This window comes from Eleutherodactylus coqui, chromosome 4 (genome assembly GCF_035609145.1).
Source record: "Eleutherodactylus coqui strain aEleCoq1 chromosome 4, aEleCoq1.hap1, whole genome shotgun sequence".
NCBI lineage: Eukaryota > Metazoa > Chordata > Amphibia > Anura > Eleutherodactylidae > Eleutherodactylus > Eleutherodactylus coqui.
Window position 1 is genome coordinate 79,312,712 of NC_089840.1, and position 13,881 is coordinate 79,326,592.

Consider the following 13,881-nt stretch of genomic DNA (forward strand, 5'->3'; position numbering starts at 1 on the left):
CACTTTTATTATAATAAGGTGTAATATACATGTATGACAGGATGCAGGAAGTACTTTTCCGCTGCGCCATACATGTAGTACATGCACCACATGTGTCGTGAAGTTGTTAAAGCAGTTTTCCAGGGAAATACTATTTATGACCTATCATCAGGAGAGGTCATCAATGATCCTCCGGGGTCTGTTTCGGATCCCGACGAATCAGCTGTGCGGGCGGAAGCCTCCACGACAACCTCTGTGTAGTAGCGGCATTTGAGACTGCAGGCACAGCCCTCATTGAAATCAAAGGAAGCCATGACTACAGTTACAAGTGCCAGCCACTATACGGAGGTCAGGGCAGAGATTTCCGCCCCCTACGTATTTGGAGAGGAAGTCTCCGTGCCGATCTCTTATGTAGTGTCCAGCGCTTGTAACTGCAGGCACGGCTCTCATTCAAATCAATGGGAGCTGTGCTTGCAGTTACAAGCACCGGCCACTACACAGAGGTTGGCACAGAGGCTTACGCTCTGACCTCTGTGTATTTGCGGCGCTGAAAGCATGCGCCTGCTCAGCTCATCGGCCGGGGTCCGAAACAACAGACACCAGCCGATCAACTATTGATGACCTATCCTGATGATAGGTCAACAATAGTTTTTCCCCGGAAAATCCCTTTAAGAGGATCCTGTTTATAACAAACACCATGCATAACCAGATTAGATCACACTAAAGGATATAACCAGTAGATCTGACTGACCCCACTAATTACAGCAAGGGCCATCACATTCTGTCGTCAAATATGAGTAAAGGACCAATTACACGGGACATTTATCGTTCAGCGCTGTTCAAATTCCCGCGCAAGTTTGAACGATAGTCGTTGCATGTAAATGCAAGCAGAGACTGAACGACTGAGCGATAGTTGTTGAGTCATTCAGTTTCTGCATGCAGAAACATGAACTAGTAGCCGTTCAGAACTAAATGACTGAATGCTTATAGTGAATGGAGGCAGGCGGGGGAGAATGCTCCACAGCTGCCCTGCCTCCATGTCAGCTGCACTTTCAGCGATGCTCACTCCTGTGTAACAGCACAGGAGTGAGTTTCATTGGGACGAGTGTCGGGCATTGTTTGCCTGACAGTTTGTTCCGTGTAGATGGGGCTTAAATCTGTATCAGAGGCTCTGAATGAGCCTCCAATATAGATTTAAATATAGACTTATGTTTTTCAGTTTTAACACATTTTTGGATTATTTTTAGGTGCAGGCAGACGAACAGGTCCATGTATGCTATGTTAAACACATCTGCTCTCTCTAGGTGTGCTTCCCCAAGAAACTGGCAATAGCTGCACAAAGTATTCCTGAAGTGTGGGGACATGTTAATAATCTCAATTTGTTACTAACATAAACACAAAATACATATCAGAATATTTTTAGCACCCCACATATCACACGTGGATGGTTTATTTACACAGATTAGAGGTTAGCTGGATCAGCATGGAATGTGAGAACAGCCAGTATAAGGCGCCCTTATATTTGGCAAATAACCACAAAATCACACACAGTTACATAGTTAATATGCATGATAGGCACAAAGTTAAAAAGTAAAGAAGAAAAAAATTAAGATAATAAACTTTAAAAAAATCCCTCTTTTAACATACAATGGCGGCAGTAATTCGGACTAAACAAACACCCATTTATAAAATCCTGTAATGAACTAATGAATTTAACAGTTTATCTGAGGTATGGCTATCTCCTAAAGATAAATACAGCAGAACACACTTCTGTTGGGGCTTCCCTACAAAATGATGTAACCCATATCCACAGGACAGAGGATAACAATGTGATCAGTGGTGTCCGGCCGCTGGGACTCCTACAAGCATGAGAACGGTCGTAAAGTCCCTGCATGAATGGAGAGGTAGTCAAGCATATTCATTGAAACTCCATTAGTTTCAATAAGACTTCCAGGGATAGCTGAGCGCTTGAACTCAACTATCTATGACATTCCCACTGAACTATCTAGAGCAGCGAAGAGTATGTGTGACCACAGCTTCATTCATTTAAGGACCTTTAGAACTCAGTTTTTGTGACCGGTGGGGGTCCCAGCGGTTGGGTGCCAACTGATCAGTTATCATTAATTTCCAGGGACAACCTCTTTAATATACAAAGTACATTTATAAAGGTGTAGTTGTTTTCCAAGAGTGCCAGCTAGAGGCTAAATAGACACATTCATATCATTACAGGAGATTTATGATGCAAAATAAAGTTGTTATAGCGTATCTCTTGTTTCAAATCAGGCAGATTCTAATAACCACTGTTATGAGCAAAGCTAATTTATGTTGGCTTTTACCTCATTGCATTTTTTTGGGCTTCCTCTAAATCAACATTGTTTTCACAGTGCTCACACTTTTTGGTTTCCATATTGACTTGGAGAGTTATTTGATAATAAATGGTAGTAACCATGCTGAATATTGAGACAGAATGGGCTCTGTGAGGTGTTGTACAGCATGCAGCCAAGGAGAAATCGATGGAATGCACCACATATTTTACTAATTAAAACTTGATCATGAAACTATTTTTTTTAGAAACAATTTCTATTTTCTGCTATTTTTTATTCTGTTGTGTGTACATGACTATGGGGTGGACCATATTCACTGAACTGCAGTTAAAGCAACCCTCCAGTTTAGAGACCAAATTCTGTCCTGGGACTGGAGGGGTACTTTACCAGTTCTTTTCTTCCTTGCCCCTCTGTTTTACTGTTTCAGGGCTTTTCTAGCAATCTAATGGACTCTGCGATTGGCTAGTTCTGATCGTGTGAGCATCGCTGGCCAATCACAAAGCAGCTATAGTGTATTGATAGTAACACTATGGAAGCTCTGGTAATGTAAAAATGGCAACTATCTTGGCCACCCAAAAAACAGAACTGGAACACGCAGAATCAAGGCTAGGAGGAGAAGATTAAGAACTGGCAAGATACCCCTCCGCCCCGGGACCAAATTTTGTCCCGAAACCAGTAGGTCGCTTTAAAGGGGTTGTTACAGATAAAACCTTTATGTTAAAGAGTCCCACATGGCAAAAATATAATAAAGAGCTTATACTCACCTTACCCCACAAGTCTCTTGCTAGCAGATCCAGGTCTCCTAACTGCCATAATGTTTACACGCTGCAGCGACCGGTGTATGATCCATCGGTCAATCATTGGCTGCAGCAGCTTGTCATGTCCCATACACAGCGGCTGCACACTGTATATATTACATCACTGAGAAAGCCCGTAACTACTGGTAGGGGACTAAAGGCCGATTTAGACAGGACGAATGTCGGGCAAAGGATGCCCAACACCCGTCCCCGCACATGCTAGCTCCCGTGCTGCTGCACAGGAGCTAGTATCTTTGGCTCACAGTGGGGAGGCTGGAGGAGAGTTCTCTCCTTGCGCTCCCCCGCCGCTCTCCATTCATTTAATATAACAGCCGTTCAGTACTGAATGGCTGCTATTTACACTGAACGATCATCGTTCAGCTCATCATCCATCGTTTATGCTGGATGGACGATGAGCTGATCGCTCAGTGTAAAAAACAGCAGTTATGTTAAGTCAATGGAGAAGGGCGGGGGAGAGAGGAGAGAAATCTCTTGCAGCCGCTGCGCCCCCCTGCTGGCCACTCTGTTAGCAAGCCAGCTTTACTAGCTCCCGTGCAGCAGCACGGGAGCGAGCACACACAGGGACGAGTATCGGACATCGTTTGCCTGACAATCGTCCTGTCTAAATGGACCTTTACGGGGAGATGGGAGTATTAGCTTTCATTATGCTTTTGCCATGGAAAGGCAATGTTCAAATAAAAGTTTTATCTTGGACAACCTTAACAGCATTTAGAGATATGATTTACAGCAGCCTCATGGATCATAGGAGCCTGTAGTCTGCCAATTGACTTCTATTGGAGAATGTTCTTTACATGCTCTGTGACCTTTGCAGAGGTCACTGTGTAGGGAGTGGAAGGAGGTGAGCTGCGACCATCATCTGAATGATGGATCCTGTATTATCTATATATAGGCATTAGTGTTCATTGTAATCCTGCCTGTGACGATAACAAAATAATTTCTGAAAAGTGATCTCAAGTGAAAGGTAAATGTCAGGCTAATTAAGTTCAGCGGGCAGCATGAAACCGGAAAGAATTATGGATTTTTTTTAATATAGGTAGTGACATGGAACATTTAAAAAACACCAAAAGTCTTCAAAATAGGCTTATAACTTAATTCAATGATAGGTCATTAGATCAATTAATCATGAATTATTCATGTCAGCTTGAATGTGATGTCCAAATGACAGACAGCATGTTATAGAGCAGGAAGAGCTAAGCAGATTGATGTATAGGTTTGTTGGAAAAAATTCAGTATAACTTGTATTTTATGCATTTAAATCTCTGCTCATTCAGAGCTTAGAGATCCAGTGGGCGGTCTTATCAGTGATTGACAGCTATGTGTGTATGATTGATTTTTAAAGGGATTCTGTCACCAGGTTCATGAAGTTTAGGACTCAGAAGTGGCCCTCGCGAGCCGCTCTCCACCCGCAGTATGCGGAGTGACAATCTCTCCCTACACACAAAAGCAGGGAGGGCTGTCAGTCTGCCAGATGAGGGCAGGGAGAAGTCTGCCCAACCTGCCACTGTGATTTAAGAGTTCAGCTCCAAGTCAAACTTTATGAACCTGGTCACAGAATCCTTTTAACTTTAGTTAAATGAGTTGTATATTTATCGATTTGGATTTTCCGTAGAGCAGGGACCTTTTGCTTGACTTGTGCTACATGTTCAGCTAATATAATAATATGATACTCAAATATAAAAGGATATGTTTATATTAGAAAAAGCCACTTAAATATAAAATATCAAAGTACAAAAAAGAACAATGAAATTGCAGAATAATCAGCTTTGAAGTTAATAGGAATAGGTTCACATTGATATGTCTTTGTGAACATTTGCTCAGTATAATACAGAAGACATGGAGTAGTGTATATTGTATTTTCCTATTAGCATATCTAAGTAGATGTGCTAGTTGTGGGCTAGTTTGGATCATAATTCGTGAAACTTTGCTTTTACTGTGGAGTATAGAAGTACATTTGTGTGGTCATTTGTATAATATCTATGGATCTTAGGGTTGTTACAAGTTCAAGATTCATGACTTCTGATGGACTTACACATCAGATAAGGGATACCCAAATAGTGCCCCTTTTACACAAGCCGAGTGTCATTTGAACAAACGCACGAGCGAGTGACGTCACCGCTAATTCATTCGCAGTTGTTCGCGCTCGTACAACTGTTTAAACAGGCAGATTGTCATTGAGAATTGTTCAATACGCATTCAGTGCTTCGCATTCCTATGTGAAACACTGAATGGGAGTGTTTAAATATAATCAGAAGTGAGCAGCCCCCGATAACTTATGTAGGCCGAAACTGAGCGACAAGCAAAAAGTACACGATGGCTCATGTTTTAGACATAACGATTTTTGCGCACTTTCGTTCAAGTTAATTTTGGGTGACCATTGTTACGTGCAAATGAGCCTTAAGAATTCAGCCAACCACTATCTCCCCTAACCTTCACTTGGGAAGAGAAAGAAAAGCTGCTGCCAGACACTTATGTTCTGGCAGAGCAATGAATCAGACATGCTGATAACCAATATGCCCAATCATGTTTCCGCTAACATCAGGGGGCCTGCCATATACATTAGATTGTGGGCAGATCTGATGGGATTCTGCCGATACTCTGTAAGTCCTCCTTCACATGGGAAGTAACCGCTGTGGGCTTTCCACAGCGGAAAACTCACAGCAAATACACAGCAAAGCCACAGCGGCAAAATCTGCACTATAATAGTGTGGATTTTGCTGCAATTTGCAGTGGATCTGCTGCAGATTGTAACCCTTGAAATCTGCAGTATAAAAGACATGCTATGGATTTAGAATCTACAGAGTTTAAAAAATGTTGCAGAAAATTTCCACACCAGGTGAAGATTATAGAAAATCTGCACTACATGGCTGGTACTGTAAATGCTGCAGAGTTTCCGCAGCAAAATCCACTGTGTGTGAAAATAGACTAAGGCTTTGTTTTCTCTGCAGTGGTGATATGCACTTGAACATTATTTGAAGTCTAGTTTTGAAGTGAATCCATGCAAATACAGCTCAAATACTTCCACAATAAGGTATCTGACAATCAATGACTGCAATGTATTTGGCAGATTTAAGGCAAATCCAGACATGAACACACACGTATCATACAATAAGAACAGGTTAAAATGACATTATGATAATTTACAATATTTCCAACAAGCACGATTCATTCAAGTTATGGTAAAATTAAGACAGAAAACATATCCCCTCTACAAGGCGGAGCGAAGCTTCAGGTCACACATAAGTGGTGTTAGGAGGTCTTCCAAACTCTGTTAAGAACTTGAACTACTTCTTCATAGATGATAAAGACAATGGCAACATCCAGACACACTCTGCCCAAACGTGGTACGGTGCCCTTGTAAAACCTAAGGAGGAAAGATATTCTAGTTTAATTTATTCATATTAATTGCAAACAGCATATCTCAAATGTACAGGGTTATCATAAGCACCAAAGAATAGTAATTGGCATATAAAGCAGTATGGAGGAATTCTAAAGTATTAAACAAAAAGTTAGGTTAGGGCTCCATGGCGACAGAGTGCACCCCACCACAAATGGAGTGTTATGATATACATAGTGGAGTCACAATATTATGTCCACCTCCTACTTTCGATGTCGGCAGCGCATAGCCCATGAAGGAAATTCAAAAGGGCAAAAAAATATCCTGCAGCGCTGATGCATTAGCAGTGTCAGCGCTGCATCAGTGGATGGGGCGAAACCTTCCCCCGAAACCTTATCGAGGCTGCAACAACATGGCCCCTTGTGCACCTCTCCCTTATTGATTCCCAGAAACTGGTCTGGCAGGAAAGTGGAGGATTAAAAGACGCCAAGAGCACCAATCAGCAGCACTCTCCTTCTCCCCAGATGTGGCAGTGGGCTGAAGGAGGAATCCTTCATCAGCGTTGGCAAGCACTGCTCTGACAGCAGATGTAAGTATCACTTTAAATGGGTTAAGGGGAGCAGAGCAGAGAAAGCTACTATTATAGTGGTCAGTAATTAACTAGTGGTGAATTTTTTGCTCTTATCAGTAGTAAGGGGGAACTACCAGCAGCTGTTCAGAGAGAAGATGAGATAGAAGGACAGAAAACTGTATAGTATAGTATTGAGTAGAGGTGATTATGCTTCACAGCCTCTGAAAAAGCAGAAGGGAAGGAGAGTGAAGCTGGTGTGCATTCATTAGAGACCAGCTGATCAATGGAGGGAAACCCCTCAGCCAGAAACTTTCAAAATGCATGAGAAGAAAAACTCAGTGCCAAAAAAAAAAAGAAGTGCATGACTTTTTTTCTGCAGGGACTTAAGGCCCATTTAGACAACGATTATCGCTCAAAAGCAGTCTTTCGAGCGATAATCATTGTGTGTAACTACACTGACATTGTGCAGTTTTTGTTAAGCCGTCGCTCATCGTTGTCTTTCAGCGTGCTGAAAGACAACGATGAGTCTTATCAGGGATTCACACCGGGATACAGCTGATACTATTGTTTCAGCTGTATCCCGCTCCCTGATGACAGCTGGGTATGAAGAACAGAACGGTCCAGCTCTGTTCTCCATACCCAGCACGGAGCGATCAGCTGTATAACGCTCTGTGCAGAAAACATCTGGATGCAGAAGACAAGCGGGGACACCCCGCTTGTCTTCTGCATCCTCCGCTCCGAGCACTCGGCTGTATAACAGACAGGCGCTCGGAGCGGGGAGCAGCTGGATGCAGAAGACAAGCGGGGACACCCCACTTGTCTTCTGCATCCTCCACTGGCAGCGCAAGGTGATCACTCATCTTGAGCGATCATCTTGGGCTGCAAATGACACAACGATTATCGCTCAAAAGTCGCTTAAACGACATCTTTTGAGCAATAATCATTGTGTCTAAATGGGCCTTTAGTAATAAGACTCGTTCTGTGGCCCCAAGCCTTAATGGCTATAGAATCCTTTCTGCATGAAAAATCAGTACACACATATCTTACTAAATGTGCCCACAAGAGGGTGACTCAAGAGACATCACATGTGATCACTGTAGGAAACTAGCACTGTCCAGAGCCAGTATTTGAGTATATTACATCTGTATTATTTAGAAGTATACTAGAGCTGAACTACTGTGTCTATGCCTGCTGCATTATACAATTTGTGATATTTTTTTTTTCCAGGGGGAGCAAGTTCTGAGTTTTGCTATGGGGCCAAATTAGTTCTTTCTATGCTTCTGCTCCACTCTCAGCGCACTAACTTCATAGCTCCCTAGCATGTTGTAAGTTTGGGTCAGCAGGCCTGTAATCGGGCCAGGACATTCAGCACCCTTAATACACTCACTTGAAACTGGCCATGTATAGAAGAAATATAGTTTGAGCCTGGCGCTGCATTTTTGTTAAAATAGATTACGCTAGGGTGAATGCAGACGGCCGGTTAGGATCCCGCTGCAAGAATTCTCGCAGCGGGATGCCACCCATCCCCCTGCAGTGACCCGTGGCTCACCTCCTCCGTTGTCTTCTCTCTGCTCTGCGATGCGCTGGCTGGTACACAGATAAAGGACATGGCGCAATTTGTTTACCGCACAAGTTTTCACGCGGTCAAATAACGGCTGTCTGCATAGGGTTGCATCAATCAATGCAATCCTATTGCAGCGTGCACAGGCGGAAATTCTGCGGGAAATCTCGCCGCGGAATTTCCACCAAGTGTGCATTCATCCTTAAGGATGAAACGACACAGTGTGACTGGCCACACACAGCGAGACCATGCCCACTCACGGCTGCACAATTTTGCCAATAATTGTGTAGCCAAGGTTTGGCTTGGTGTGGCCAGCAGCACCATCTGTTTCTACTATTAGGGTGGGCTGCTACTAACAGGCCAGTGCTGTGTGCTTTCCCCCACCCTGGGCTAAAATTTGCCAGCCATCCCTGTATATACCGTGTTTCCTCAAAAGTAAAAAACCTACCTCTAAAATAAGCCCTGCCCTAATTGAGGAAGGGGAGGGGGTAAGGGCTTGAAATATAAGCCCTATCCTGAAAATCAGTCCTAGCTACACTACATGAAAAAAAGCAATACTTACCTAGCAAGCGCTGCAGCTCAGCCAATCAGAGCCAGCGCTCGATGAACCAATCACAGCCATTCAATGAATTGCTTTGATTGGTTCATCGAATGCCACAGTGATTGGTGGAGCCATGGCACTCAAGAACCAAGCAGAGCAATCACTTGCTAGAGGCGGGGTTTACAAACCCTGTTACCAGCAAGCAATGTTCTGTCGGTGCTGAGCACTGCAAGCAAGCCTGCCCTGAACTGCGGAGACCAGCGAGAGGGACCTGGACGGCGCCTGCTAGGTAAGTATAAGACATCCCTCAAAAATAAGACCCCTATGCCTCTTTTAGGGCGAAAATTAATATAAGACAGGGTCTTATTTCCGAGGAAACACAGCACATGCATCCGTGTAATACACATTGATGAAATCCACTGTACAGTTACAGGTTGAATAACATTAGGATAATGATTTACTGCCATATTTTTTTATGCACCAATTAGGAAGAAAGGATGAACATTTGGTACTTACGCCAAGGGACCTTCATTACGAAGTATCTGGCTTGCACAGTCTAAAGTGTTCTTATATTTGTGAGCTTCCAAGCCCTAATAATCAGAACATATTGACCACATTATACATTAAGCGGAAACTGAATAACATCCAGATATATTTTCAACACTATCAGCATAATAACTGAAGGCTCATTTACACGGAGCGATGATCGTTTAAAAATCGCTAAAAAGCGATCGTTTGAGCGATAAGCGTTGCGTCTAAACGAGCTAGCTGATCGTTAAATTCAGTCCAACCTAAAAATCGTCCTTCAGCCTTATCAGGAGTTCTCTGTGGGTAGTGGGTAGTCTTCTGGAGAACAAAAAAAATAAAAGCAGATAAGCGCCTTGGGGCTATTAACTGCTTTCAGCTAAGGCTTCATTTGCATACTTAATTGCTCTTAAGTAGCTGAGTAGCTACTTAATAGTTTAGGCAACATGATTGCTCAAAGCTATCACTCAAACTGTCGTTTGAGCGATCATCGCTCCATGTAAATGGGCCTTAACAGGATTAAAGGGGTTTTCCGAGGCACTAAATATTTTTAAAGAGGACACTATATGGCAGTCTAATACTATAATAAATATGCCTGGTAACTTATTTCAACTTTTCACTGCCTGTAGACTGCGCCCACGACCCCCACCACGCTCCATGCTTGTTTACTCACGTCACTTCTGGTGACGTCACCTCCATGTGTGTCCTACTACATACAACAACCATCTCACGCTGCGTCCTCATAGCGAGCATATGCAGTAGCAATTTTATAAGATGTGACTGTGCATTTGCTCCAGCCTGGCCTTTGCATCCGCTGCTGTTCCCTATCCACCCACCCCTGAGATCTAAATACAAGTCGCATGTCAGAACAGATGGACAGGACCAGAAGCTTCACACTGAATTCAGATGGGCATGACGTCAGTGGAAGGGGTTCAACTTTGTGAGACCCGAATCATATTATAGACCCGTGGAAAAGATATTGGTGGCAGATTAGGTACAGAAACTATATTAGTGAATGATTGATTTGGCCAATCTTCTTTAAACATACTTTAGCAGATGGAATCCCGGAATACCATTTTGGGGCTCTGTTCACATTAGCGGTTTTAGGTTTATGTCAGGGGTTCATATTCTTGCAGTTGAAACACCAAAGAAAACCTAGTTATAAGTCAATAGGAATTCTCAGGGTCCAGTTGAAAAGTAGTTATAGCTAAATTATGAATTGAAGCAGTGATGCTAATTTGAACAGAGCCTTAACTGTATACAATACAGGTTCATGCAGACAGCTGTATCTAGGCGGGCTACATAGTTCAGCTTTGATATGCAGTGTTGCTCTTCTAATATACCATGTGCATTAATTCCTCAAGGTTTTCATGGTCTCCGTTTTTAGCCCTCGAATGAGAATATTCACTACCTACTTGCAGAAGATGAAAATCTGTCCTGGTTTAATGATGATCACACGCGTGCTCAGAGTGTGCTACAATAACTACAATGGAACTTTAGGCTATGCTCACACAATCAGGATTCGCTATAGGCAAATTCAATACATAGATGTCTGCTGTAAGGTCTTTGAAAATATAAGACGGACAATCCGATTTCTGCCACATACGTGCCAGCGGATTGTAACTGAATGAGGCAAAATGACGGCTATCTGTGTAGAATCTGCGCCAATAATGAGAATTCTGTGATGAGATTTTATAATCAAGGCAGACAAAAGGACTTGGTACTGAAATTCAACATGCCCAATCCTTCTTTCCCCAACGTCATCTATCGGGAGAAATTTAGGAGGACGCCCATACACACGTAAAGTCGTCCAGTCACAGTGAAATCAGAGGATTTAAATGACTGTAGTCATTCATGTGTATGGAGACCTTTAGGAACAGAATCCGCCCCTAAATACTCATTAAATCCTGAACGTGTAAAGCATAGCCTTATGAGCCATGCACCTGTGTGATCATCACTTGACCAGGACAGATTTTTGATCTTATGGATGTAATCAGTAAAGGGTCCCATTCAATTAGTACAAGCAGACATCTGGAAAACCACAACGAGTTGATGCACCTCAGAATCAGAGAACATTTCAATCTACAGTAAATTGTATTTTCGCAAATCAAAAACCCTTCAAAGATCCAAATGAAATATTGTGGTCCTATAGGCATCACTGCCTTCCCTGCATAGTTACAAGGATCTTGTCATTATGATGGATCAATAGCATGTAGGAGGATGGGGCTGTCAGATAACCATAAACTGTTCAATACAGATATAATAGGATTTTATACAAATAGATCTGCAGCGATGATAAACACATTACCTGCATCCTGGTCTTGATAACATCTAGAGGTGTATTACCAAAGACACTGGCAGCGCCAGCGGTGGCACCAAATATTCCTGTGATAATAGGATTAATTGGTCTCTGGGGATCATCGCCTGAAATCAGAACAATGGTTACATATTTGGCAAAAGACGTATACTTGGCAAAAGACGGACATTCTTATTGATGCAAAACAAATAACTGGTGTGTCATATTGAACAACTGGCCTGGATGTATCCAACAATGTGGTCTACTTCACCAGTAGGGTCTCAGAATGTCTAGCACTGATCAACAATGAGTCCGTCTCCTGAACAATTCCACATGTTCTAAGCTACATTTAGTCTACTGCTGATGGTATGAAATTAAATTCTTAAGGCCTATTTAGACGGGACAAATGTCGGGCGAACGATGCCCGACACTCGTCCCCGCAAGTGCCCGCTCACATGCTTTTGCACAGGAATGAGTATTGTTGCTTCACAGCGGGGCAGCTGCAGGAGATTTCTCTCTTCGCTTCCCCCCGCCTTTCTTCATTGACTTAACATAGCGGCAGTTCAGTACTGAATGGCTGCTATTTACAGTCATCACTCAGAATTTTAAGCTGCATTCTGAATGATGAGCGTAAATAGCAGCCATTCAGTACTGAACGGCCGCCGTGTTAAGTGAATGGAGAGGGGCAGGGGAGAGCGAAGAGAGAAATCTCCTGCAGCCACCGTGCTGTGAAGCAACGATACCCGCCCCTGTGCAAAAGCACGTGAGCAAGATTTATCATGGCTAAATTGGCCTTTAATTGGATAACATTTAAAGAAATATCAAATATCTGATATTTTTACATTCATCAGCCTCTATTATAGGCAGCTACCGTGCAAACAGATCAACTATTCTGCAAGTGGTAGATCTGGGGTACAACTTGGATAAATAAAATAGTCCATATTCCCTAAATGTAAAATAGTGTGTTATAAGGGTCTTTGCTAAAGATAGGTCATCAATATCAGATTAACAGGGGTCTAACATCTGTTATCTCTGTCAATCAGCTGTTTGTAGAAGCTGTTGTGCTAGTGCTGAATGGGACATAGCTTGCAGTACTATTCCAAGCCACTGCAGAAAGTGCGGTGCTGTACTAGTTGCAGCGAACAGATGATCCATGGGGGTGCTGGGCATCAGACCCCAAAAGATCTGCTATTGATGACCTATCCTAAACAATAGTACAATCCGGGAAAACCCCTTTAGGTCAAGGCCAACATGGAAGAATGAATGTCCTACATCAGCCACTAGTATATTAAATGGATATCCTGCTGCAAAACTAAAATTTGCTGTTTTAGTCTAAATCCTATGAACTATTATATATAGCACACAGTCTCCACTAATAAGCTATGTGGTTTATTAGTTTATTATCTGTGTAACATATGTAAATATTGTATACAATCAGAAAACTGTGTAGGATACTACTCACCTAAGTACCAGTTACGTAGTGAGGTCATGACATAGAACCGGATTGCTTGGTTGGAGCCTTGTTTTAAAATAGTAGGTGTTAGTCCCTGATATGTCCCACGTAGCCCTGATTGGTAATAAAGATACATTGACATTAATATTTACTATCAACGTATATCCTAGAACAGGCCCAGACTGGCAATCTGCAAGACTGGGCAGATTCCTCGTGGGTCACATTGCTCAAGCAGTCAGTGGGCCAGCCCACCAGTCACCAACTCTGCTCTGCTGCGGTGTGTGGGCAGCATGATCACTTAGGGCTGATTGGTGGACTGCTGGGCTGAGAAGTGCACGGTTAGCCACTAATTGGCCCAGCAGCACTAATTAATAGAGTGCTGGGTTGATTAGTGGCTAGCAGTCCACTCATCAGCCCAGTAGTCCAATAATCAGCTCACCAGTTATGAACTTAGTTCTGATATTTGTATCTATTCAGTT

The 13,881-nt window shown here is 42.8% G+C and overlaps 1 protein-coding gene across 1 annotated transcript in view; it reads right to left on the bottom strand.

The window, feature by feature from the left end:
- Nucleotides 1–4,125: 4,125 nt before the first annotated feature.
- The window catches only part of LOC136625502 (tricarboxylate transport protein, mitochondrial-like), a 52,534-nt gene continuing 42,778 nt past the window's right edge, over nt 4,126–13,881 (bottom strand). The window contains exons 6-9 of the mRNA XM_066599714.1: nt 13,412–13,516; nt 11,962–12,077; nt 9,645–9,718; nt 4,126–6,482 (exon numbers count right to left, since the gene is read on the bottom strand). Of these exons, the coding sequence (XP_066455811.1) occupies nt 6,368–6,482; nt 9,645–9,718; nt 11,962–12,077; nt 13,412–13,516 (410 nt within the window). The 3' untranslated portion in view covers nt 4,126–6,367. The remainder of the gene's footprint in view (nt 6,483–9,644; nt 9,719–11,961; nt 12,078–13,411; nt 13,517–13,881) is intronic.